General features: G+C 44.4%; 1 protein-coding gene and 1 long non-coding RNA gene across 20 annotated transcripts in view; one reads left to right on the top strand and one right to left on the bottom strand.

Annotated features, from left to right (window-relative positions):
• Positions 1-18,446, bottom strand: part of LOC141279782 (uncharacterized) — a 72,833-nt gene extending 54,387 nt beyond the window's left edge. The window contains exon 1 of one of the 2 annotated variants that reach the window (XR_012334681.1): positions 17,860-18,446. This is a non-coding gene — a long non-coding RNA (uncharacterized lncRNA). The remainder of the gene's footprint in view (positions 1-17,859) is intronic. The other variant, XR_012334682.1, reaches the window with a different exon arrangement.
• ADAMTS9 (ADAM metallopeptidase with thrombospondin type 1 motif 9) overlaps positions 15,155-26,381 on the top strand; it is a 232,660-nt gene continuing 221,433 nt past the window's right edge. For 12 of the 18 annotated variants that reach the window (XR_012334666.1, XR_012334665.1, XR_012334675.1 and 9 more), the window contains exons 1-3: positions 15,160-15,662; positions 16,245-16,645; positions 21,729-21,891. Coding sequence is in view for 1 of the 18 variants with exons in the window: in XM_073811332.1 (XP_073667433.1) it covers positions 15,548-15,662; positions 16,245-16,645; positions 21,729-21,891 (679 nt within the window). In the remaining 17 variants the exon portion in view is untranslated. Of the gene's footprint in view, positions 15,663-16,244; positions 16,646-21,728; positions 21,892-26,381 lie in introns of all 18 variants that reach the window. The other 6 variants (XR_012334674.1, XR_012334679.1, XR_012334677.1 and 3 more) reach the window with 4 other exon arrangements.

The following is a 26,381-nucleotide window of genomic DNA, read 5'->3' as shown; positions in this document are numbered from 1 at the left end:
TCAAACGTGCTTCTTTGGCAGAAAAATTCAGAGAAGAGTAACGGCCAAGCAATGGCTTTTTTCCTTTGAAGTTATAGTTTCTGCCCTTTTCTCAGTTTAGGAAATGGATTGGGAGATAATATTTCATGTGGTCACTGAAGATCTCCAATTAACCCCAAAATCAGGAGGGGGGCACAGAGAGTGTTATTTCAAGACCCCACATAAAGTCAAAAATTCTAGTGCGTGCATACATTAACTTCAGATTTGCTAGCAATTACTGACTTTCATAAATGACTTTGAAATATTTAAATTAGTACAACATTGATATTAAATATGTGCATTTATCAAAAGTCTTAAAAATTTTAAGAGCATGACAGATAAATCTATAGTCCCTTTACCATCACCCGCAAATTTGTCCCCTCTCCCTTTCTCCAGGTATGAATTTAGAGAGCATTCTTCCAGACCTCTTTTTATATTTCTATACACAAATACACACAGGTGTGAGTTGTTTTTCACCTAAATGGTATACACATCAGGCTGCAACTTGCTTTTTGCCCTTCAACAATATTTTTTGAGATATCGCCAGTTACTCTCTACCTGGTTTGCTCCTTTGAACTTCTGTCCAGGGTTCTGTGCCATATAAATGTACCATTTTCTATAACACAGCCATCCTTCTGCTGAGGACATGCCGTTTCCAGTTTTTCACTATGACAAGCAGTGCTGCCATGACAGCCTTGACCTGCATCCTTTTTTTTTTCTTTTTTAAGATTTTTCTGATGTGGACCATTTTTAAGTCTTTATTGAACTTGTTACAACACTGCTTCTGTTTTATGTTTTGGTTTATGGCCACAAGGCATGTGGGCCCTTAGCTCCCCGACCAGGGATCGAACCCACACCCTCTGCATTGGAAGACAAAATCTTAACCACGAACCACCAGGGAAGTCCCTTGACCTGCATTCTTGGGCTTGTGAGCAAGTATTTCTCCAGGACAGACACCAAGAAATGGATAGATGATGGCATTGCTTTTTTAAAAGAGCAGCTTGGTCCTTAACGCTAAGGAAGCTCCTTGAAGGCTGTGTAGGTCTTATTTGTATCTGCATTGCCAGAGTCCAGCACAGAGCCTGCTGGCTTGTGACTGCCTGCCATGTATGGGGGTCCTGGTTTTCCCTCAACTCTTTACTTCTCAATCTCTTGGTCTGTCCCTTCTTGCCTCCAGGTCATTTCAAAGGTAGCAGCATAAGGTCTTCCTTCTTGGCCTTCTCTTGTTTCTCCCGTGTGTCTTTCCCTTGGTCAGAAGCTCTCTTCTCAAGCTGTACATTGGAATCAAATGGGGAGCTTTTGAAATTTACCAGTGCCCAGGCCCACTTTCCAGAGGTTTTGACTTCACTGGCCTGCAATGAGGTGGATCCCAGGTAATGGGTTTTATTCCTTCTTAGCTTTCTGTTTTCTACTATTAGGAGGCTAGAATGGAGAATCGTTGTCTTAGGCCAGTGGTTCTCCAAGTGTGGTTCCCATCCAGCAGTACCAGCATCCTCTGGGATTTGTTAGAAGTGTGAATTCCTGGGCTTGACCTTAAAACTACCAAATCAGAAACTGGAGGGTGGGACCCTAAGTATAGGTTTGGCAAGCCCTCCAGATGATTCTGAAGCATGCTAAATCAAATTTGAGAACTGCTGCCCTGTGTGATCTCCTGCCTTTCCCTGACTCTGTAAACAGGTAGAAGACTTCCTTTTTCTCACCTCCAACCTCAACTCCTCTCCTGAACACCAGCTGCCCCACTGACATACCACTAGGGTGCCTCATCCACATCTCCAGTGCTTCCCACCCCACTCCCACCTTGCCAAACTATTTTTCCCTCAGCCTACTCCATCCCAACAAATAGCACCAATGTCCTCCAGGTCATTAGAAGCAGAAATGTGGGATTCATTTAAAAAATCTTTTAAAATTGGTAATACATTCTGGTGGCTTAAAACCCAGTAGTTATAAAAGGGTAAACGACGAAAGTGTCTCCCACCCTTATCCCCCTGTTATGGACTGAATTGTGTCCCTGCCAAATTTATATCTTAAAGCCCTAATCCCAAAGTGACTACATTTGGAGATAGGGCCTTTAAGGAGATAATTAAGGTTAAATGAGATAAGGGTGGGACCCTAATTAAATAGGACTGGTGTCCTTGTAAGAAGAGGAAGAGATACCAGGAATGTATTGTATAGAAGAATGGACAGGTGAGGACACAGCAAGAAGGTGGCCATCTGTAAGCCAAGGAGAGAGGCCTCACCAGAAAAACCTTGGCAGTACTTTGATCTTGGACTTGCATCCTCCAAAACTGTGAGAAAATAAATTTCTGTTGTGTAAGCCACCCAGTCTGTGGTGTTTTATGATGGTTAATTTTATGTGTCATTTGACTAGGCCACGGGGTGCCCAGATATTTGATCAAACATTATTCCGGGTGCTTCTGCGAGGGTGTTTTGGGATGAGATTAACATTTAAACCAGCGGACCTAGTAAAGCACATTGCCCTCCATAACGTGAGTGGGCCTCATCCAACCATTGAAGGCCTGAAGAGAACAAAAAGACTGACCTTCTCTTAGAATTTTTCCTGCCTGACTGCCTTGAAACTGGGACATCTGCCGCTTCTTGTCTTCAGACTCCAACTGAAACATAGACTCTTCCTGGGTCTTCAGCTGCCTGGCCTTCAGATGGAATTCAACCATCATCAGCTCTCCTGGGCCTCCAGCTTGCTGACTTACTGTGCAGAGCTTGGGTCTTGGTAGCCTCCATAAACACAGGAGCCCATTGCTTATAATAAATCTCGTTACATCGCACACACAGAGAGTCTTGGATCCATTTCTGTGAAGAACCTTGACTAATATGCAGCCTTAGCAGAATAATACATCCCCTTATGTCCAGTTCCCAATCTTATTCTTCCTTCCAGGGTAACCACTGTGCTTCGTTTCTTATGTATCCATTCAGACTTTCTTTAGAATATATAAGCAAATAAAAATATGTAATATTATTTTCTCCATCCTTTACACACGCAGACACATACACAAGAAGTCCCATTCCTTTTACAGATGCATTGTCTTTCACTGTATGCATGTATCTTAATTGATTTAATCAGTCCCTATAGTTTATGTTTTCATTCCTTGTGATTTTGTGCCATTAGAAATGATACTGCAGGGACTTCCCTGGTCGTGCAGTGGTTAAGAATCCACTTGTCAATGCAGGGGACAGGGATTTGAGCCCTGGTCCGGGAAGATCCCACATGCTGCGGAGCAACTAAGCCTGTGCGCCACAACTACTGAACCTGCGCTCCAGAGCCCGCGAGCCACAACTACTGAAGCCCACGCACCTAGAGCCCGTGCTCCGCAACAAGAGAAGCCACCATAATAAGCCCATGCACTGCAATGAAGAGTAGCCCCCGCTCGCCGCAACTAGAGGAAGCCCGCGCACAGCAACGAAGACCCAAGGCAGCCAAAAATAAATAAATAAATAAATTTATTTAAAAAATGATACTGCAATCAACGAAGAACCTGGTGCATGTCATTTTTCTACATATGCAAAAATATCTCATTTATATAGAACACGTAGAATGCTAGGTCAAAGTATATATGATTTTTGCAGTTTTGATAGATGTTGTCAAATTGCCTTCTTAGGGCTTATGTCAATTTACATACTCAACAACAATGTATTAGAGTTCCCCAGTCTTAATAATTGACTGTATTTATCAGTATTCTGCCTGATAGCTGAAAAACTCGTGTTGGTATAGGGTTTTTTTTTGTTTTGTTTTTTTAATGAGGATTGCCTTCCTCACTTTGTAACAGATTCTTTTTTTTCTTTTCTTAAAATTTATTTATTTATTTATTTATTTTTGGCTGTGTTGCGTCTTCGTTTCTGTGTGAGGGCTTTCTCTAGTTGCGGCGAGCGGGGGGGCCACTCTTCATCGCGGTGCGCCGGCCTCTCACTGTCGCGGCCTCTCTTGTTGCAGAGCACAAGCTCCAGACGCACAGGCTCAGTAGTTGTGGCTCACGGGCCTAGTTGCTCCGCGGCATGTGGGATCTTCCCAGACCAGGGCTCGAACCCGTGTCCCCTGCATTGGCAGGCAGATTCTCAACCACTGCGCCACCAGGGAAGCCCTTGGTATAGTTTTAATTTGAATTTTTTTATTATGATAAAACTGAGTATACTTTCACAAGCTTGTACCATTTGTATTTCCTTTGTTGTGAGCTGTTAATCGATACCTTTTGCAGAGTTTTCTTTTGGATTGAGGAAAGATTTCTCTCTGTGTTATGAGCAGAACATTTTCTTAGTTTGTCATCTGACTTTTGATTTGGATTATGATGTTTCTTGTCAAGTAGAACATTATTTGTTTCATAATGAAGTTAAATATTTCAGTTTCTTTTTCCTGTGTGGCTTGTGCATTTCGAGTCAGCATTAGGAGGTCTTCCTTATGCCACAGATAGAAAGGAATTATTCACTCCTGTTTCTTTCTAAGCCTGTTTTGGTTTAATTTTTACAGTCAATTTTTTATTCATTTGATATGAATCAAGCATGTAATTTAAAGTATGAGGTACAGATTTAACTTTTTAAAAAAATTTTTATCCAATTTTTAAAGGTTATACTCCATTTATAGTTATTACAAAATATTGGCTATATTCCCCATGTTGTACAATACATCCTTGTAGTCTATCTTACACCCAATAGTTTGTTCCTTCCACTCCCCCACCCTGACATTGCCCCTCCCACCATTGGTAATTCAGTAGTTCGTTGTATTTTTTAGATTCTACATATAAGTGATATCATACAGTATTTGTCTTTCTCTGTCTGACTTATTTCATGTAGCATAATGCCCTCCAAGTCCATCCGCGTTGCTGCAAATTTTTGTTATTTTTTATGGCCGAGTAGTGTTCCATTGTACATATATATGTATAAATATATCACATCTTCTTTATCTATTCATCTGTTGATGGACACTTAACTTGTTTCCATATCTTAGTAATTGTAAATAAAGCAGCTATGAACATTGAGCTGCATGTATCTTTTTGAATTAGTGGGGGTTTTGGGGATATATACCCAGGAGTGGATTTGCTGGGTCATATGATAGTTCTATTTTTAATTTTTGAGAAACCTCCATACTGTTTTCCACCGTGGCTGCATCAATTTACATTTCTACCAACAGTGTACAAGGGTTCCCTTTTCTCCACATCCTCAACATCAACTTTAAATTTATTTTTTATTATTAAAAATTAATTTTAAACCACATGGCTACCAAGTCATTCTAGCACTGCATAGTGACTGGTCCAAGTTTTCCCAGTCAGTTTCAGAAACCATCTCTATCAGAAACTAAACTGTCCCAGTCAGATCTGTTTCTGGATTTTCTAGTCTCTTCCACTGGGTTTTCTGTTCATTCGCAGTCCAGTATCACCCAGTTTATTTACTGAGGCTTTCCATTATATTTTAATATCTGTTATTAATACTAGATTCTCCACATTGCTCTTCATTTTCAAAGTTTTCCAAGCTGTTTTTTTATCTTCCCTAATAAACTTTTGTTCAATTTTGTCTCAATCAAACAAAAGAAGAATAACAGAAACAAAATGTTGGTATTGATATTGTGTTTCCAGTCATTTTATAAACTGTCTTAGGGAGAATGGGCACCTTGGTGACATTCCGTCATCCTAAGAATATGGTATTTTTCCATCTACTCACATCTCTGAGGTCCTCATTAGTGTTTTAAAATAGTATTCCTACAGGCATTGTATGTTCCTTGTTATTTCTATCCCCAGTGATTTTGTTGCTATTGTATGTGGGGTTTTTTTTCTTTTATATTCTCTATGTGGTTGTTATTTGTATATATAAAAGACAGCAATTTCTGCATAATCATTTTGGGACTCATTCTTGATGCCCCCACTTCTCATCCCCATGATAACATCCTTCACCATGTCCTATTGATTCTGTCTTTAAAATATACTTTCTCCATATCTAAATCCTGCCACCTCCACTCCCACTACCCTAGTTAAAGCCAGTGTCATCCTTGTTTGAACAACACAATAGCCTCCTTGATCCCATCGTTCACACAGCAGCCAGAGGGATTTTTTCAAAATGAAAGAAGTGTCTTGCTGTCTCCTTGCCTAAGAATTTTCTGTGGCTTGCCCTTACATTCAGAGTAAAATACAAACTCCTCACCTGGAAGGCCCCATATCACCTGGCTCCTGGCTCACTGGCCTGCAGCCCCACTCTCCATCCCCTCCCTTTCATTCACAGAACTCCAACCACAAGGGCTCCTCTGGGTTCTGAAACCCTCCCACTTCTTTCCTATCTCAGACATTGTCCTGCTGGTCTCTCTGCCGAGAATATTCTTCTGCTTGTTGTTTAAGGGGCTGGTTCCTTCTTACTATCTAGGCTTCCATTTAACTAGCGCTTCTCAAAGAGGCTTTCTCTGTCCACCTAATCTCAACTATCTCCCTTTTAATCTCCTCCACAATACTTAGAACAGTGTTTAATTATATACTTGTTCACCTATTTACTTATTTTATGTTTCCCTTCCCCCCAGACTGTGAGCTCTTCTGCTATCTGCAAACTTCATGGTGCATAGTAGGTGTTCAATAAATATTTATTGAATAAATAAACAAATGTCTTCCTTGTTTATATAGTCAGGGGTTGGGTAAACTTCTACTTTTTCCTGCTACTCAGTTATTATTCTCTAACCACGTTTTAAGTCCACAGTTACCATATATCAACTGCTTCTATTTCTGTCTAAATCACAAGCTCCCCTCAAACTTCACTCAGAAGCCTGACTTAGCTATCATAAATCTCTTCTTAGCACCTGTCCACATATACACAATATATATATAAGGTTATTTTCAAATAGTGAAACACATATTGAATGTTACAGAAAAAGCTAATATTATGCATAATTTGTAAGAAAACTTTTCCCTAAGGTTGGTGACAACATCGTATTTTCTTTATATACTGTCTCTTTATTAAAACAAAAACAACTACTGGTCTCATTAAGAAAATAATATATTCTCGTCGTAAACATAAGTAAACAATATGAGAATGGGTATCATAGAAATGTAAAAAATGTAAAAGATCTCCAGAATTCCCAGTTTCAGAGATCACAGTCATATGGTTATAATATGATGCATATCCATCTTTCTAGACGTTTTTTTTTCCTATGCGGATCCTTTCCTGGCACAGGCTGAGGTTTTGCTGCTTTATTTTGTTTTTACTACTAAAGGAACCAATTACACAAACCACACTGTGACTCACTTACTTAATAATACACCTTGGACATGTTTATATGCTAAAACATACTGCTCTTCCTGACTCTTAAATAACTGCCTAATATTTCATTGCATTTGCTGTCGCTTGATGGTTCCCTTCCCTTTACACCTGCTTAGTGAAGTGGGGAGGACAGGGTCTTGAATTGTGTCTCTTTTCAATTTTTAGGACCTTTGGCCCTCCTGGACACGAGGGCCAGTCACCGCTCAGGGAAGTCTACTGTGACTTCCGTTCTGTTGGAAAAGGTACGTTAGAGCAAATATAAGTTCCATGAGGTCCAGATTGGTGGTGAGAATTAATGAACGGAATAATCAGCTGTAAGAAGTGTAAAAAATGTATGTGGGTGAACTTGCATTGCTGACTGTAATCAGGATTCAGGCATCACCACCATGGTGCGAGTGCCCAGGAGAACATTATACCTCCAACGTCTTGCTTTTTGTAACTGTACCTCTAGCACAGAGCCCAGCAGTAGCTGAACTTTATTCCAGTTATGCTTGCCATGAATGCCAGAGATATGTACTGTCAGACCTGTTTTTAAGTGGGAAAAAAAACAAAAACCATTTTTTTCATTGCCAACTTCTGATAGGGACTTGACAAGACGCTAATTACTAGGCTTACATTTCAGGAAGCAACCTATTTTGTGTTATTGGTGCCAATTAATACAAAGATGGTGCATGGTGAATATACCATTTCCAACTGGCGCTGATTTGATGTCACATAACCTCATTACTGCGTCAAGCTGGTGCATGCAATGCATCTGTGTTTTTGCACATTAATTTGGAAAATGAAGGTATTTCTCCCTGCCCCTAGCCCCTCTCCGTTGTCCTTGGTAGTCACAGTAGCTGAGATATTTTGAAAAGCTCTTTGAAGACCATCTTTGTAGCAGGCTTCCACATAAGCTCACGGGGAATTCAAATCCTGCACTACTTTATAACTCTAAGGCAGGCCTCTCGGCCATATGCTGTTGTAATAGCAAGGGCCACAGTATGGCCTGAACAACACACAGATACTGGGCTGAACTGAGGGCCTTGACAGTCTATAAGGATGGTTGTTGCCATGAGACCACTGAAGAAGAGCAGTGTTCCTAAGGGCCAGTCTTACTGTTAGGTCAATGAGTGGTCTGGGCGTTGGAAAGGAATTCTGTTCCTCAACCCCAGTTGGACTGATATCCAGAAGCCCCACCATTTGTGACTGACTCCCTAAACCAGACCCCCTATAGGCCTCTTCCCCCAGTTGACCTGATACCTGAATTTTTTCTAATGTATAGATTTCTACTCTTTGAGATTGTGTTCCAGACCATCACAGTTTATCCTATAATAAGCTTAAAAAATCATAAATACACATGAGAGTCAATATAATATTATGGTTTAACAATACGCCTTGAAATCAGAAAGCCTACCTGTGAAGGCCCACTTAGCTATTCACTAGCTGTGTGACCTTGGGCCAGTTACTTATCCTCTCTGTGTCTTTATTTCTTCCTCTCAAAAGTGGAGCTCACGGCATTCCTATTTCATTGGGTTGTCAGAAGGATTGAATACTGTCTTATCAATTGTGCCTAGAAGTAGTAAGCAATCACAAAGGTTCACCATTACTGTAATAAATACCTTTACAGTAGACAGCCTATTATGCATCATCTGGCAGAGGAAATGACATTTTTGCATATGTAAATATTGTTTACCATACAAAAATATATTTCTGGGCTTCCCTGATGGCGCAGTGGTTGAGAATCTGCCTGCCAATGCAGGGGATATGGGTTCGAGCCCTGGTCTGGGAAGATCCCACATGCCACGGAGCAACTGGGCCTGTGAGCCACAACTACTGAGCCTGCGCGTCTGGAGCCTGTGCTCCGCAACAAGAGAGGCCGCGACAGAGGCCCGCGCACCGCGATAAAAGAGTGGCCCCCGCTTGCCACAAGTAGAGAAAGCCCTCGCACAGAAACGAAGACCCAACACAGCCAAAAATAAATAAATTTTAAAATATATATATATATTTCTGTAAATGTTCTATGGGAAATCATGTTTTGGCTAATGTTTTGGCTATTTAAAATATTCTGCCAGAGGGGCTTCCCTGGCAGCACAGTGGTTAAGAATCCACCTGCCAATGCAGGGGACCCAGGTTCAATCCCTGGTCTGGCAGGATCCCACATGCCACAGAGCACCTAAGCCTGTGCGCCACAACTACTGAGCCTGCACTCTAGAGCCCACGAGCCACAACTAATGAAGCCTATGTGCCACAACTACTGAAGCCCGTGCGCCTAGAGCCCGTGCTCTGCAACAAACAAGAGAAGCCACCACAATAAGAAGCCCACACACCACAACAATGAAGACGTAGCGCAGCCAAAATATATATATATACATATATATTCTGCCAGAAAAAAAAGCCCAATGTTTGAAAAAATGCCAAGTCTGACTTACAGGAACTGCTAATATAAGCAGAATATGAGAAAGAGTAAAGCTGTTTAAAAATGAAAGAAAGTTTTAAAAGGACAGGGGGGCTAACAACAAGGATGAATGTGAAAAAATACATAGTCAATGAAATATAAGCACGCACATGGCATACTTTCTTTCCCGGAAGAAGAAAGGCCCATAAATCAGTGGTGGAAGAAGGAGGTTAACTGAGGAAGGAGCGCTAGGTGCCAGCGCTCTTCTCTGTAAGACTGAATCAGGAACTGCTCTTCTTAACTAGTAGGTGGGTTAGTCAGCAGGTGAGGCTGCTGATTTGGATGTTTAGAGATCACTTCCTATATGCCAGCCACTAAGCCAACACCTCGGTCCGTTCATTTTCACAGCATCCCTTTGAGGCAGGCAACTGTGATTATTACCCTCTTTTCAGGATATGGAAAGGATATGGAAAGTGCCCACACTACTGGTCTCTTACTTTCCATGCTCACAATCTTGATGTAGGCATTGGGGAAAGCCTAGCTCTGGAAATTTCTACTCCAGAAGATTCTAATTAAAGCAGGACTTTCCTCCCCCTGAGAAAGAGATTACCTCCATCATTCCTGCAGAGGTGTGTATGTGTGTGTGTGTGAGAGAGAGAGAGAGAGAGAGAGAGAGAGAGAATGGCTTTTACAAATTAAAATACTGGCTCTGAAAACTAGAAACAGTTTTGTAGCAATTGTAAACTCATTCATTTAAGAAATATTTATAGAGTGCCTATTAGGTAGCACCAAGGGGATACAGTGGGGAGGGCAATAGATTTCCTCCTTGCCCTTGTGTAGTTTAAAGTCTAACAGAGAACACCAAACAACAAGACAAAAGGGATGAAACAAACCAGGACAGGAGACGTTCAGGGCTCAGGGGCAGGTAGCATCCTGGTACATCCCACAGTGCTCTGAGCATTGTCAGATTGCATGCTAGCACATCTGTAACAACTGTCTGTGTTGAATGTGGACTTTTGGCAAATGGAGAAATTGTATTTGCACACGTTGTATTGCTTTATAACTTGGCTTTAGTTGAAGAGTGGTTTGAATCTGAGCACTTCTGAATCATTTGTAGTTATGATGTTGAACCCAGGTCTGAAGGTCGCATTCTACGGATACTAGAGGGGGCAGAATAAGGATCTGAGGCCCTAAGTGTTTCAACTGATTATTAGTGGGATTCATTTGGGGCTCCAAAGCCTGGGCAATAGCTAAAATATGGTCTTCTGGAATGATAAGTAGGAAAGGAGCACCTGGTATGTAAACACCTTTGTAGAATTGCCATAAGCTAGTCATGAGCTATCTAGAGCCATCATAAAGACCAGACTATGATGTTCCACACAGGCTCAAGAGGAGTTATTTAGAACTTAGATTTAGCATTCACATTAAAGAAAGGATGTTCTTGCAGATCATACTCATAAGGCCAGGTATAAAGGCTGAACGATCAAGAACCATTAGGTGACCGTCTTTCTGTCACTAGGCTGCTCTAATTCATAGAGATGGCAAGCTTTGCAGGTAAAGTGACTCCTGGTCAAATCCCAGCTCAGCACGTTCTAGCTCTGTAATGTTGGGTAGGTCACTTAACTTTGCTGAGTCTAATTTTCATCATATGTAAAATGGAGAGAGTAGAACCCAGACAGCAGGACTGCTATGAGGAATAAATAATTAGCACGAAGTAGGAACTCAATGCAAAGAATCTCATGTTATTATTACAAATGATATAAACTACTTTCTCTATGTTATGCTACGCTTGAAGTCAGTATTTGGAAGGCTTTAAAAAATATAATAAGATCATTTCCCCTGTGGCAAGTAAAAGATGACAGTTTCTCCCCACCTCCACTCTGTAAACATGAAACTGGATCAAAGAGGGTGTGTTGCTCAGGGCTGCAGAGTTTGACCATCACCAGCTTGGTGCTTCATTTACCAGAATCCTATGCTACCCAGTACCACGGACTGACCTATTCCTGAAACCACTTACTACTGACCACTCGGGAAACAATTCATTTTAATTCTGCCTCCTGGTGTCTCCCTATCATTTGGGTGTGGGTTTTCCCTTTCTGTGGAAATTTGCTTCAAATCTCCTTCCTGTTCTTTTCACTGGTGTTCTGCAAAGTCATTTGGGATGTCATCCTTCGCATTTCTGTTCACCAGACTATCTCTCCCTAGTGACTAATCTCCATCATCAGTCCTCTGGGATTCAGTTTTCATGAAGCAGCAGCCAAAGAAGCTTCCCATTTAACCTACAATAACATTCAATTCCAGTAAAGCCTGGGAGAAGAAAATGGGCTAACATCTGTCCTTCCATTAACTCCAGGTGATCTCAGTAAGCGGTTCTTCCTTCAGAGCAAACTTCTGTGAGGGGCCAGCTATTACAGAATCCAGTCTCCCCTCCTGCACTCAGGTAATTTTATATTCTTATTTGTAGAACCAACTTCCAAACTGCATGTACATATATTTTTCTTTCATAATTTACATTTTATTGGTTGTTTTGAGGCTCAATACACATTTTAATTTGTACACAATTTTAACGGTTGTACCAAAAATCTAAAAGGTCATGTAGCTGTGATTCTTTCCTGAACAGTTATTCCAGTCAGTTTCCGGCCTAAAATCTGGTGGCAAGTATTCCTTAAAAGGATATCAAGTATAAATTTATTTATCACTTATTAATTTGTATTATTTATTTATATATCACATATATTTATATACATTAATACAATAATTACATATTATAAATATGATAAAGAAGTCATTTTAGCACAATTGAAACAAAATAGAAGGTTTATATTTATTCATTCATTCAATAAACATTTCTTGAGCTCCTACTATGTGCCAGACCTGTACTAGATGCTGAAGAAAACATCATGAAATATGAATGAAATAGATTAAGAGGATTATCATGAAATACTCAACCTTAGAGAAAGGAGCAAGAGAGCCAAAAACAAATCATACATAGCAAAGACAGTTGAGACAATTCTCTTGAAGATTTTAGTCACCCTCACCCAAACCAACCCCCCCCAAACCTAGCAACATTTCTCATTTATTCATTCTATATGATAATTATGAACTTGGACTAAACTGCTGAAACAGAGTTTGAATCTCAAACAGAGTTTGAGACAAACAAGAGTTTGTCTCTCACTAGTTGGGGGACCCTTATCAAATTATTTTACCTCTTTAAACGTTAATATCCTTATCTGTAAAATGAAATTACTAATACTGCCTGCCTCATAGGGCTGCTGTAAGAATTAAATGCTGTATTCAATGCACAAGGTGTAGCACATGGTATGCACTCAAAGTTGATTATTATCATTATTATTATTCAGATTTTGACCTGAATTATTTAGTTAGCTAGCTCAATCTACCTATTAATTTCTTATAATTTCAAACATCTTACTAAGATTTTTTTTGAGACTAGATGTAAATTCAGAGGTAAGCTAATAACACTTAAGAAAGGATGAACAGACTCACTGAGGATAAGAAACTTAGAAATCCAGGCTCTTGGTCACCTCAGGAGGTTGCAAGAGATACTGTGTAGTTTTCATCCCTATTAGCTGTGGAAATGATTGGTTGTATTAGGAGCAATTTTAAAGAACCGTAAACAAAGTTCATCCTTTAATGCCAAGTCCTAGAAAGAAAACTAGGGAGAAAGAGTACACAAAGGAAACTTCTACCCTTACATATAATCATTTCTATACTGTTAGATTCTCTATCAGGAGGGATTTAAATTGAAAAAGAGGAAAATTGTTTAATGGGAAATACTGAACACGTGCTACATTTTTAAGTAATTTTATAGTGGATGTCCTAGAATATTTTCCATAGGAATCACCTAATAGTTTGATTTCTTGATATTTTTCTGTTCCTTGCTAAACTCTCAGCAAACCTTAGACACTGTGATTGTGAGGAATTTTTATTACATAATGGAAAGAAAGATTGTGTATTAGCAGAAATGTCTTTTAGTCAATTACTTGGAAGGTTTTAGAAAAAGCTTTAAATGTTACCCTTTAAAAATCTGATTGTGCACTTGACAGGTATTTCTGTTTTGCCATCTTCACGTTGTGTACCCATCCTAAATCCCAGTCAGACAGATAATGGTAACATTGGTCTATCTGGGTTAACAACTTCTTTAGGAAATTTCAGTCTTGCCAAGTCATTTTTCCCTCTTCCAGGAGAAATATATGCATTAATGTTTCCAGAGTAGTGGACACGTATAGAATATTGCTATTTGGTCCCCGGTGTTGGCAATCTGGTATTTTCAACCTTGAGCGCCAGCCTACCAAGCAACAGAAAACTCTCGTTTTGGGACTTTTGGGCAAATACTCATTTTTACAGAAACTGTTTGAAACATCAGGGATTAAACACCTCTCTCCCTCTCTCTTTCCTCCCCCCCGACCCCCCCCCCCCAAACACATCCTCCCTCTCTGGCCTGAATTCTTCTGACTTCCAAATATGCATCCCAAGGCAGAGGTAGTTATAGCTTGAAGTGTCAGCTTTGAGCTGCTCCAAGCATCTCTTTGGCAAAAAGCAAGCGGAAGTGATTGAGAAATCCCTCCAGGCACTGGTGCTTCCCCTCGAGTCCACGACAGTCCCCTCGCACTCCTCCCCACCTCCCCCCCACCCCCCCGCCCCATGCCCATATCTCTAAACCCGGAGGCAGTCGGGGGCGCCTAAGTCCCCGCCTCCTCTCGCTGCCCAGAGCGGTTCTTAACCTTTTTTGGGCCCGAGACGTACAGAAAGCTATGGACCTTCTCGCGATGGGGACGGAGGTTGGGAAAAGCACAGCTTTAAAGCTTTGAGAAACTTTCAGGAGACCATGGATTTGTAACACACCGCGAACTGCAAAATAAGAACCCCAACTCTAAACCTCTTGACTTGAGGCGATTAAACCGAGAGCGGAGCTCCGATGCCAAATCTCGGCCCTAGTGAGAAAGTGTAGGAAGGGAAGGCGCTCCTGCGCTGGGCCACTTTCACTTGTAAGAAACCAAAAGAAGGGGGTGGTCAGGGACAGAAATTCATAAAGGGGGAAGGAGAAGAGGGAGGGATGGGGACAGCAGAGAAAAAGAAAAGGAAAGGGGGAGATGCGGGAACTAGAGAGGGAGGGGGGAAGAGACCACAACGGGGGGGACAGAGACAGAGCGGCACAGAGACACAGGGCGAGGGAGAGAGATTCGGAAGGGAGAGAGGAGACGGCAGAGAGACAGACTGGGAACGCCAGGAAAGGGAGAGAACTTTCTCCGCTCTCCCTCCCCAGGGCAGGGAGTCTCAGGAAAGCCCGTCCCGGTGTGGTGGCGGGACCGCAATGGGCTGCCCCAGCGCTCCCGGCGCCTCTGGGAGCTCGAGTCCCGCACGGGCGGCCGAGGAGCGGACTCGATCTGGGAGGAGGCGGTCCCCACTCCCTCCGCTTTCTCCTCCCCTCTCCTCCTAGAGGCGGGGACCTGGGTACTTGAGCAGCGGAGGACCCGCGGCCCCCCCCCCACGCCTCCGCCCCCCAGCCCCCCATTCAAGAAGCCGCTCCGCTATCCCCGCCAGCACAGGGCGCCCGGCGCGCCTCGGAGCGCACGTTCCGCGCCTTCTCCTGCCCGCTCCCTGGACATTATGCGGCCGAGCAGCCGAGCCCCAGTTCTCCTCCTCCTCCTCCTCCTCCGGCTCCTCCTGCGGCCCGAGCGGCTCAGCTCTCGGCAGGCGGCGGCGTTGCTCAGCCGAGCGCAGACGGGACCCTCGCCGCGAGACCTCAGCGACTCCTAAAGTCAAAAGTTGGCGGCGGGCGCCGGGCTCCGAGCGCTCTCCGCGGCCGCTGCCTAGCGTCGCCGCCGCAGCCGCCAAGGAGGACAGGAGGGAGGGGGGAGTGGGGGCGGCGGGGGAGGGGTGGGGAGCACCATGCAGTTTGTATCCTGGGCCACACTGCTAACGCTCCTAGTGCGGGACCTGGCCGAGACGGGGAGCCCAGACGCCGCGGCGGCCGTGCGCAGGGACAGGCTGCACCCGAGGCAAGGTAACGAGGCTCGGCCACCGGGACCCCTGCGCCCCTGTCGCCAGCTCCCCAGCCTCCGTGTCCGACAGCGGGCACCCCGCAGCGGAGGCCTCTCTCTCTCTCTCTCTTATCCTTTTCCTAGAAAGAATGGTCTCCCGCTTTGCAGCCTCTCCCTTCTTTAGGTCATTCCCAGCCTATTTCTAGAGAGATACTGTGGAACGAACTTTGTCGTCTCCCCCTTCTTTTAGCCGGATCTTTTTCCTTCCCCACCCCAGGCCCCAAACTACAGTTACTTAGTAACTGGGGGCACCCCATCGTGGCGTGTTTTATTTTATTCAGGGTATTTGTCAGGATCTGTAATCATGTTATGTGTTTTGACTTATTCATTGTCTAGCTCCGACAGCGCCTAACACTGTTCCTGGCACATAGTAGGTGTTCAGCAAATATTTGTCCAGTGACTGAAGGTGAAGGGATTGACTCAAATGGGGGCGGAGGAGGGGGAAGCTGGAAAATAACTCAGGACGAAACCGCCCACTTCATTTTTAAATTAAAACTTGCGGAAAATTGAATTATTGGTTCATGTGCCTCTGCTTCTCTCTGCAGTGAAACTATTAGAGACTCTGAGCGAATACGAAATCGCGTCTCCCATCCGAGTGAACGCTCTCGGAGAACCCTTTCCCACGAACGTACACTTCAAAAGAAGGCGACGGAGCCTTAACTCTGCTTCTGACCCCTGGCCTGCCTTCGCCTCCTCCTCTTCCTCCGCTACCTACACCCAAGCCCATTACCGCCTCTCCGCCTTCGGCCAGCAATTTCTATTTAATCTCACCGCCCATGCCGGATTTATCGCTCCAATGTTCACTGTCACCCTCCTCGGGGCACCCGGGGTGAACCAGACAAAGTTTTATTCTGAGGAGGAAGCGGAACTCAAGCACTGTTTCTACAAAGGCCATGTCAATACCAAGTCCGAGCACACGGCCGTCATCAGCCTCTGCTCAGGAATGGTAAGTGGACGCGCACCCCTCCCCTGCCCTCTCGCCTCCTCACCCGCTTCTAGGAGACTTAATTGCTCTCTCGCCTAAGACCCTCACTGCGCCGTCTCTGCTCTGGCGTTAAGTATCAGCTACAAACTTGTTTGCGTCCTACGCTTTGGGTGGCTACACCGGTGAGTGCGCGAGAGGAGCGCACGCATCCGCCCCCGGGGAGTTCTGGATGTTTCGGAGCTTTCTAGGGTCCGAATTCGACTCAGCTGACTGTTGCCCCACACCGGTAGGTGGCTGGGAAGTCAGTTTCCAAAGTCGGAGAGAGTTGTCCTTCCTTGCTGCAAACTCGGCCGCCCAGGAGCCGAGCAGCTGAGCGCAGTGAGAACCCGACTCCTTATTGGCGCGTCTTGAGTCGGGGGTGTGGGCTGAGAATCCCCAGCCACGGGTATGGGGAAGTTCCTTCCGTGTGTCTTGGAGTGCACTGCGTAATCTAGAGTCCCCACGTTCTCTCAGGCCCTTTTTTCACGCGCCAGGAACCCTGAGGCTGAGCTGGATTGACAGGGAACAGGTCCCATCCCAGGAACGGAAGGGTGGGCCGAGGGCTCAGGGGGCGGGGAACGGGGCGGAGCCTTCCCTGGACGCTTTGCATTAGGGAGGAAACTGGGAATGGGGGTGCGGCGCAGTGCGACTCTGCACCCTGCTGGTGGGGTGGCCCCGAGAAGCAGAAATACTGGGAGAGAGCTTGGAGAGGCTGCCCGGAGAAGGTTTCAGTTCTTCTGGGATTTCCACCACCCATGGGGTGCCAGAGAATCGGAAAAGAGAGCCTGCGGCGCGCGTTTCCCTAGAGAGGGAAGGCGAGAGGGCGGGGCGGCCACCTCTCTGCGCTGCAAAATACGCACTTAGCAGGGGATCCAAGTTGATACCCCTACCCCCTACCTAGTTACGCCCTCCCCGCCCCACTTGCCCTCCAGTGGGCCCCACGCGGTGTCCGCCCTCTCCACTCCTGATATTTGAGGACCCGTTGTAAGGTTCTGACCCGAGCAAGAGCTGTTCTAGGACTTTCCCAAGCAACGTGCGTTTCTCCCTCGCGCTGTGACGCAGAAACTATCGCGGGTCAGACTCCCCCAGCGCACGGGCGCTCTCCGCCGTGCGCCCCCGTGATACGATTATTTTTCCCCAGAGCACCCATTAACTCCCCGTCGTTACCTTTTCCAAGTGGGAGCTTGGATACTTACCCAGGGCTCTTGGCTGCCCCCTCCACGGGCTGCTGTGAGTGGCTCCAGAGTCCCGCATCTGGATGTCTCATCTATCTCCGCTGCTCAACCGAAGGGTCGGGTGGGGAGCGAGGCAAGCTTGAAGACTCGGACGGGGGAGGGTTAGCCTGCTGGGATGCGAGGACGAAGATGAACGCCTTTAGCCCCCAGCAAAGCTCCCAGAGCCGCCGTGCTTTGTTGACATGGTTTGGGGGTGGGCGGAGACGGCAGTTAGGCGAAGGGGAGGGGGTGCTGCAGTGAGTCACCACTGCCCCAAGACGCCTGGAATCTTTCTGCTCTTAGCAAGGTTGGGGTCTGGGTGGGCACAAGTCAGGTGCCGGAACCCAGGGCATCAGAGTGTACCCAAATCCCAAGGTTGTAACCCACAATTCCAGAACCTTACTGATAGGGCTACGTGTGTACGTCAAGTTTGTAAACAGCCTTTACTCCTCCTCCCTCCCCGCCTCCACACCCCGCTGAGTGGCCCCAGCAGTGGTATGTTTTACTGCGCAGGACCTTAGTTTCTATTGGCAATTTTAGGTGGTAATTCGCACGTGTTAACTGCGGAGTCGTAACTCTCTCAGGGAACTGAGGGCCGGGACTTCAGAAGGACTGTCTAGACCTTGAGGAGTCCATTTATATTGCGTTTAATTTGCAATCTGGCCCTTTTTTGGGGAGGTGAGGGGCAAGGTCTGGCATACATACGAAAAATATGTGAGCTGGCTGTTTATATCTTCAGGGACGAATCTAGCTCCAAAACCCTTGCCCCTTTGTCTTCCTCCTGGAATTTATCTTTCTTCCCAAGATGCCCCCTTACCGTTTCAGTACTAATAGTATCCTGACGTTCCTCGTGGCCCACACAGGAAACCTTCCTGGAAATGTTTCACTCTTCAGAGTGAGTCATGCCAACCTCCCCCACTCCCGTCACCCCTCTGGTCAGTTACTAGTTTCCCTGAATTCCCTCTCAGATGCGTTTCTCACCTGTTCTGAACATCCCTCCTATGACTCTGGACCTGTTTCCCTCTCTCTTCCTGTGTCGTTAGGACTGACGTCTAAGAAATATTTCCATCTGGCTTCTTCTCTGGTCTTTTTTCTTTAATCCCTGCCACACACTGCTAACAGATCACTGATGACAAGGCACCACAAGATCGCATGGCTACCCTGTTCATTTACTTCACAGACCACCCCACTGCCTAGTGAACGACTGTAAACTCCTCCATCTGGCACGTCAGACCATTGACAGTGGACCTCCTCACCCCTTTCACATCCACATGTCCAGTCTCATCTGTTAAGCTTTCCTTCACAAATCCTGCATTTCAGGCAACCTGCTCTCACGCATTTCTCTGCATTTCCCTCCCGTCCTAGTTCTATCTCATAGCCTTTGGGCCTTTGGATTTACTTGGTGATCTCACCCTGCTTCACATGCTCAAATCATACCCTTCTTTCAAAGTGTAACTAAGGTATCTTGTTCCCCGGGAAACCTCTTTGTCGTCCTTCAGACTGCTGTTGTCTCTCCATCTCCACTTTCATAGACTCTTACCTGCATTTCTCTTTGATGTTTAGTGTGCTGTCCCTTGTAGTATGGTTCTTGGAACACGTGTTCTATCCCCTTTTCCTTGGCAGTAGGGTCAGCATCAATTCATTCCTCTCCCGTATTGGAGCCTTGTATATTATAAGCACTTAGTACCTGTGTTTGAATAAATGGTCACCTTACCCAAGAAAGGATTACTCTTCAGTCAAGCAATTGTTTTGTGAATCAGCCACAAAATTAATCTGACTTCATATAGATACCATTTATTGAACTCTTACTATGTGTCTTGTACTATGATAAGTATTTTATGTATGCATTATTTCATCTAACTCCTTACAACAAACAGCCCAATCCTTGAAACAACCCATTTTGCTGATGAGGACACTGAGGCTTTGAGAGTTGGGGCCTTGCTGGAGGTTTCACAGCTAGTAAGTGGCAGAGTTGGGGTTCCCACCCAATCCTCTGACCCGTACTCTTAACCATGGGCCAGAGAATGAATCTATGTTCTTAAAGAGAATTTCAAAGTTCTTGTTTTTGTTTGTTTTTAAAGGCACTGGACTAGAGTCAGGGTACCCGAGTTCTAGATTCACCATGGGTACTATTCAGCTGCTTCTGTATCACTGAAGGGGATAAGCCAGTTCCTCTCTCTGGGCCTCAGTTTCCCCTTTCAATAATCAAAGGTGCCAGATCTTCACCACATGGGCTCCCAGATTCTTTCTCAATATTTATAGCCTGTCTCTAGTAGCTTTCCCATGTTGTAGCCAGCTTCCTGCTCTGTGCTCAGAGAACACCAGAGTTGTATGTTGAAAATGGAGAGAGGTGCCTGGGTGAAAATAAACTTGTTAAATCACTTCTTCTCTGGACACCAGTTACTCTGTCTCTTATTTTGACACCAGACGACACTAGAGTTGTCTTCTCTTTAAGTCAGTGGTTCATGAACCACACGGAGAGCTTTTTAAAAAATACGGATGTTAGTCGTCACCACTGGAAATTCCAAATCTGCAGATACAGGGTGGCACCCCAAATCTAAATTTTTTTTTCAACTTCCTAGGCAATTTTGACACTTAGCTGGGTTTGGGAACCCCAGTGTCTTAGCCAAGTGCTTGAAAACTTTATCATGCCTAAGAATTCTAAAATTTCAATTCCTGGGCCCTACCCCCAGATACTTTGAGTCAGTAGATCACATTTGGGGTGGAGTGCGATTATTTGAGTATCTAACTAACTCCTGGATGGTGCCTATGCTGCTGCTGACGTTCAAGGACGCTCATTTCCCTACGTCCAGGGGAAAGTCAAAGGCCTCTGCCTTTTTCCCGCCACAGGGAAAAGGAACAATGGAGAAAGAAGAGCTTGATACTTCCCTTGAAACATTGCCCACCGGCATGGCATGGGGAACTTTTTAGTGTTCTTGTAATGTTTTGTTTGGGTGGTTCAACTTTGAATCACCATTAATCATTTGCAAAACTTGTTGGTACTTGGGAGGAGAAAGAGTTACCTCTTTCAAGGTGCTTAGAGTGATTGGCAAACGCAAATTGTGTCCTGGTGGTTAGAGGCTAACCCTGCAACACCAAAAGCCACTCATGTGTTCTAAGCCCTTACAAGGTATCACTTTGCTAAGCACTTCACGCGCATTATCTTATTAATCTGCACAAGTGACAGTAAGTATTTTTGTCCTTAATTGATAAACAAGGGAGCTGAAGCTCAGAGCAGTTAAGGAACTTGCCCAAGGCGGGTGGGTAAGTGGCAGTGCTGGGATTGGAACCTCTGGCAGCCTGACTGCAAAGTCTTATCCCATGTCACTCCCTATGGCCAAGGGAAGGGGTGGTAAGAGACTCATGTGCCAGTGTCACGGGTGGTACCACCTTGAGTGCCTTGTAGTCAACATATGCTTTCTAGTTTGAAGTCATAATAAGGCTTCCTTGGGTAGGCTTTTGCTTTTGGAGCTGATACTTGTCCCTGAGTTTCCAGGCTGTCTTAATGCACAGAAACACTCTCTTTCAACAGTCTGTAGGAGTGTATATAATTAGAACTTGAGCACCAAGGAAGTATTTCTCACAGACAGGTTTGGATAGCAGGTGCAATAAAGTCGAGTCCAATCAAGGGTAAGGTACTGATATGGCAGAGAGTGGGGAAAAAACCCAAAACAAACAGACAAAAGAAACAACTGCTTTTCCAAATATGTCAGGAGGACTTTTCAGTTTAAGCAGCCCTCATGGGAAAGGGATTGGGTAATGGTGCCGTTCACTTGGCAACATTCCAGTGTCCTTTTCCTCCCAGTGGCTGAGTTATATTAAATCAACCTCTCATCTCTCTTTATTTGCAGCTGGGCACATTCCGGTCCCACGATGGGGATTATTTTATTGAACCACTGCTGCCCATTGACGAGCAAGAAGGTGAAGAGGAACAAAACAAACCCCACGTTATCTATAGGCGCAGCACCCCTCACAGAGAGCCCTCAACAGGAAGGCGTGCGTGTGACACCTCAGGTATTTGCTTCTTCCCTCAGCAGAGACCCCCCCCGCTGTGTGAGCTGGGTTAGTTGCCAGGCTACAAAGATGTAGCCCTTTCACAGGCTACAGAGCCCTACCATTTACATTGTCTTTTATTCAGTCTTCAAGCCAGGTAGGTATATCCCCATTGTATCAGTACCAATGTGGAAACTATGAAGAGGTTTAGTAACGTGTCCAAGGTCACACAATGAATAAGTGACAAATCCAGGATTGGAACTCAAAGAGCAGGGGCTCCAAGCCCACTGTGGGCAGAGCTGCCTCTTTTGTTGAAGTTGCTCATGTTTAGGCTTATGCTTCAGTAATGTCTTGAGGCTATTGTCGCCGTATCCTCAATCAGCAATTGCTTGTGTTTTCTTGCTGGGTTGGTGTCTTCTATTCATTTGGACTTTTTTTTTTTTTTTTTTTTACAGTGTAGGGTTATGAAAAAGTCTTAACAAATGCAACGCACAAAAACTTCTATATGTTTATGGGAATTTTCCAGTCAACTTCAGTTTAGTTAATGTTCTCTGGCTTCAGGAAGTATAGGAATGGAGCTGTGGGTTGCACTGTCAGGTGTCAATCGAATGCATATATGCCCACCGTAGATCTTCTTCCATCCTGGTCAGATTCTTTGAGGCTCGGTGCTGACACACTTGGCCAGTGTCAGGGGCATGTCCTCTGGGCACACTGGAAAGCTTATGCTTCTGTGTGCTTCTCATTCTGCAGTCCTGAAGCACCCTTTCACTGTCTTTGAAGCCTTGTTACTTTCTCTCTGATGATAGTGTATCATTAGAAACCGTCCATGTATTTGGTCCTGTGTTTTAGGGTGTTTGTTAAAATACCATCTTGTTTATTCTTGGACTTCCTCTTTCTGAAAATTTATCCGTCTCCCTATTCTTTATTTTCAAAAGTTGCTTCCCCAAACTAAATAACTTCTCAGGGTCTTTCTGGCTTTTTCAAATAAGACCAAAATTCAAGACAAAGGGGGTTTTCCTAAAATGATGACTTGTTTCATCTTGTATCTGTATCAGGTTCTTCCACTGTGACAGAGTGTGATGTCCTGTTCTCCCCTGGAATTATTACTTCTAAAGTGAATCCTTTAACAAGGGATGACATTGGCTGCTTATAACCTGGTATAGCCAAGTTGTAGCATATGGCATCGTTAAGCCTTTCGGCTTTATCCCATCCAGTCCTGTGTTCTTAACCACCAGGGCTAGGTGGAACATAACTAAAATATTCTGTCAGTTAGACTCTCTACAGAGCCAAGGGGTGGAGGTGGGAGTCTGAGGGAGGGGTGTACTCAGAAACAATAGCCAGGGTGCCACGACTGCCAGCTGCTGGCAAGTTCAATGGCAAGACATTTATCACATCTTTTTGCCCATGCTAGTAAGAATGTTGACCTTTACTTCTTGAATTCCGAAATCTGAAATAGCCACTGCATATTTTATACATGTGTCTAAAACATACATATATCATGTAATAAAAAGGAAATAATGTGATTCAAGAGAGGAAGAGAAAAGTCTTTCTTAATACTATCATTCCAAAAATCCTCAGGGTTCACTTTTCAATTTAATTATCCAATTAAATAGACATTTGATTTTCTGGACTAGAGGACAAGTCATTGTCAAGTTCAGTTGAAAACACAAAAAGGAGGGAATCTGAAAAAGTAAAGATTGAGGACAACAAAAGATGGCTTAACTTTTCAAAACAGCTTTATTTGGGTTCTAATTATTGGTGGCGGCCTTTGAGTGCCACCTTTCAAATCACCAGTGCCAACTTTTAGTTTTCTTTCTGGTTTTTGCTTGCCAGTGACCGATATGACAGGCCCTTCCTTCACCCCGTGTGATGAATCAGAAGCCTGGCAGTTTTGATTGGCTCTTTCAAAGGTTGCTGCTGGACTATGCCACTCTGGTTTCTCTCTTCCAGCTGCTTCTGCACCCCTTCTTTGAATTCAGATGCAGGCGGCTCAGAACAGTTGGAGAGAACTTTGGAATGTGGCACAGTTCACCAGCAGCCATTAGAGGGATGGACCCGCAGGTCACGGAAACCTCCAAAACCAGGTAGCCTTGGCACAGGGAGTGAAAGCTGGTGGGGCGGGGAGAAGTCCCTCTGGCCAGAGGGGAAAATATCCTCTCTGCGAATGTCAATTCATTCAGCTTCAAGGATTTCCCCTACTAAGAGCAGCGGTTGGTAATCAGAGATAAACTTTAGAAGTACCCTGGGAGCCTCATGCAGAGTCTTTAAACAAACAAACAAACAAACAAACAAACAAACACCTCTTGCAGGGAAGTGAAATAGAGCAAGAATCAGTGGGTTTACTAAGTGCTCCAGGTGATTCAGAAGTTCAGCTAAATGTGAGAGTTCCCGCTAAAGTTGGATTTAGGGCAGTAACCACTGTCCATAGCCAGTGCTGCCTTTGCCCTGGACTTGGCTTTCTCCTTCACTGCTTTCCCTCTTCTCTTCTCATAGGGTGATGAAATATTCGAGCTAGAGGAAACTAGCTCTAGGTCAACATGCTAATTCTACCCAGATGAGCAAAAACTGTAGGCCTGGGATGTTAAGTTACTTATTTCCAGGAGTGATACCCTATATATTCAACAAGAAACCATCAGAATTTGAGGTCACCCAAGCCTGGGAGCAGGCCCCTGGAAGCCCCCTGCCGAGCTAGGTGTAACCCTTTAGTTGCTGGATTATGACGGTCTTCCGGGGACAGGGCACTGTGGCAGTGACACCTGTTTCCTATAGATGGAATAGAAGTCTTGCTCGTTTCTGATTGTTGATGTATGTCTAATTTTCAAAAAAGATTCTGAGATAACTTTATCAAAAAGACACGTGTAGAAGGAGTCTTATATAGTGAAAACTTCATGGGTTTAGAAAGGAGTCTACAACATAATTTATTCATTTATGTGTGCATTTATTCATTCAGCCATGAGCTATTTATTGAGTAACTCCTCTGTACCATGAGGATAAAACCAGGAACCATCTTTATTCCAGTTAGATGTGTGACCTCAAGCACGTTTAGAGCATAAAGTAAGAATAACATATACCTTCCAAGGGGGTAGTCAGGACTAAATGAGTATGAAACAATGGAAGCTCCCGGGACAGACGGTAGACAATCACTGAAAGGGAGATTTTTTTTAAAAAAAAGATTGTAAAAATAGAAATTAAAACACCATAGCCAGGGAAAGAAAACTCAAAATACCAAAACCCAAAGTTAATCAGATCTCTGTGGTTAAGCTTAGAGCTTCTTGGTTACCTGGTCATAGAGGCCCCATGAGGGACTTGCCCAGGGTCCCCCTGCCAGCGAGCAGCACGACTGAGAGCCCTTTCTGTCCGCATGTTTATCTGTACCTAATGCAGCGTTTTGAAATTTTATTTCTTGCAACTTCCTCTTAGCCCAGTGACTCTGTTTCTCTTATGCCCTCATTGGTTGTGTCTGTGTGTATGCATGCGGGCCACTTGAGTACATCTGCATCGACTTGTGGTTTTCATCCTGTTGGTGGGTCCCTCAGAATTCAGGATGGAGTGTGGCATGGCTTCTCTTCCTTACAGTGTGCCCTTGAGACTCGTCCCCTCCTACCCACTGGGTCCTCAGTTGAGGTCACTGAGGCGACTGCCTGCCCACCCTGCACATCAGGGGGGCCCAGTGGGAGGCTCGTGGGAGCCGTTCGGGAGCGTTTGTCGCCTTCATAAGCCACTTCCTGCTGATCCTTCGCATTGCATTTCCAGATGACACCCCAAGTTTTGTCTCACAGACACTCGCTCTTGGACCCTGGATTTTGCACAGGAGGATTTAGTTGTTTTCATTAGTGACAGAGACGTGTTTCCCAGTAGGTGAATGATGGGAAGGCAGGGGAGAAGGCCAACAGAAGGCTGTTTTGTTTACCTGGGCCTAAAAGACAGTGTCGCGCTGTTACTCAAATGCCTCTCTCACCCTCCCATCTCAGCAAGGCTAGCTGTTTTGTTTTGTTTTTTTCATAAGGCATTTAAAAACGGTACACTTGTTGACCCATCAGTGCCACTTCTAAGGAAGGAATTGGACAATTGTGTATAGAGGTTTATGTGAGAATACTCAGTCTGATGTTGTTTAGTATAGCAGAAGGCTGAAAACCACCTAAGTGCCTTCGGTTGGAGGATAGATCAATGATTTATGAAGTCTGCATTTGATGGATTCCTGCGCAGCCATTAAAAATGATGGCAGACAAACACAGAAATAGATATATTAAGTGAACACACGAGTGATGAAGTTGTATGTAGGGTATGAGCTCATTTTTTTTAAATGATGGCGAAGCGTGTGGAGGAGCATGTATGTATAAAGAAAAAATCTGAAGCAACGTGCACAAAAATGTAAAAGGGACTGTTTCTTATTGGTAGGAACATAGGCAGTCCTTCCCTTTTTATTTTATATTTTTATATAGTTTTTGCTATGATTCTATAATAGTTTCATAATCAAAAAATGCCGTCAAAAAATGCAGTTAAAAAGAAAT

This window comes from Tursiops truncatus, chromosome 10 (genome assembly GCF_011762595.2).
Source record: "Tursiops truncatus isolate mTurTru1 chromosome 10, mTurTru1.mat.Y, whole genome shotgun sequence".
In the NCBI taxonomy this organism is placed as follows: Eukaryota; Metazoa; Chordata; class Mammalia; order Artiodactyla; family Delphinidae; genus Tursiops; species Tursiops truncatus.
This window is presented reverse-complemented; position numbering and strand designations above follow the sequence as displayed.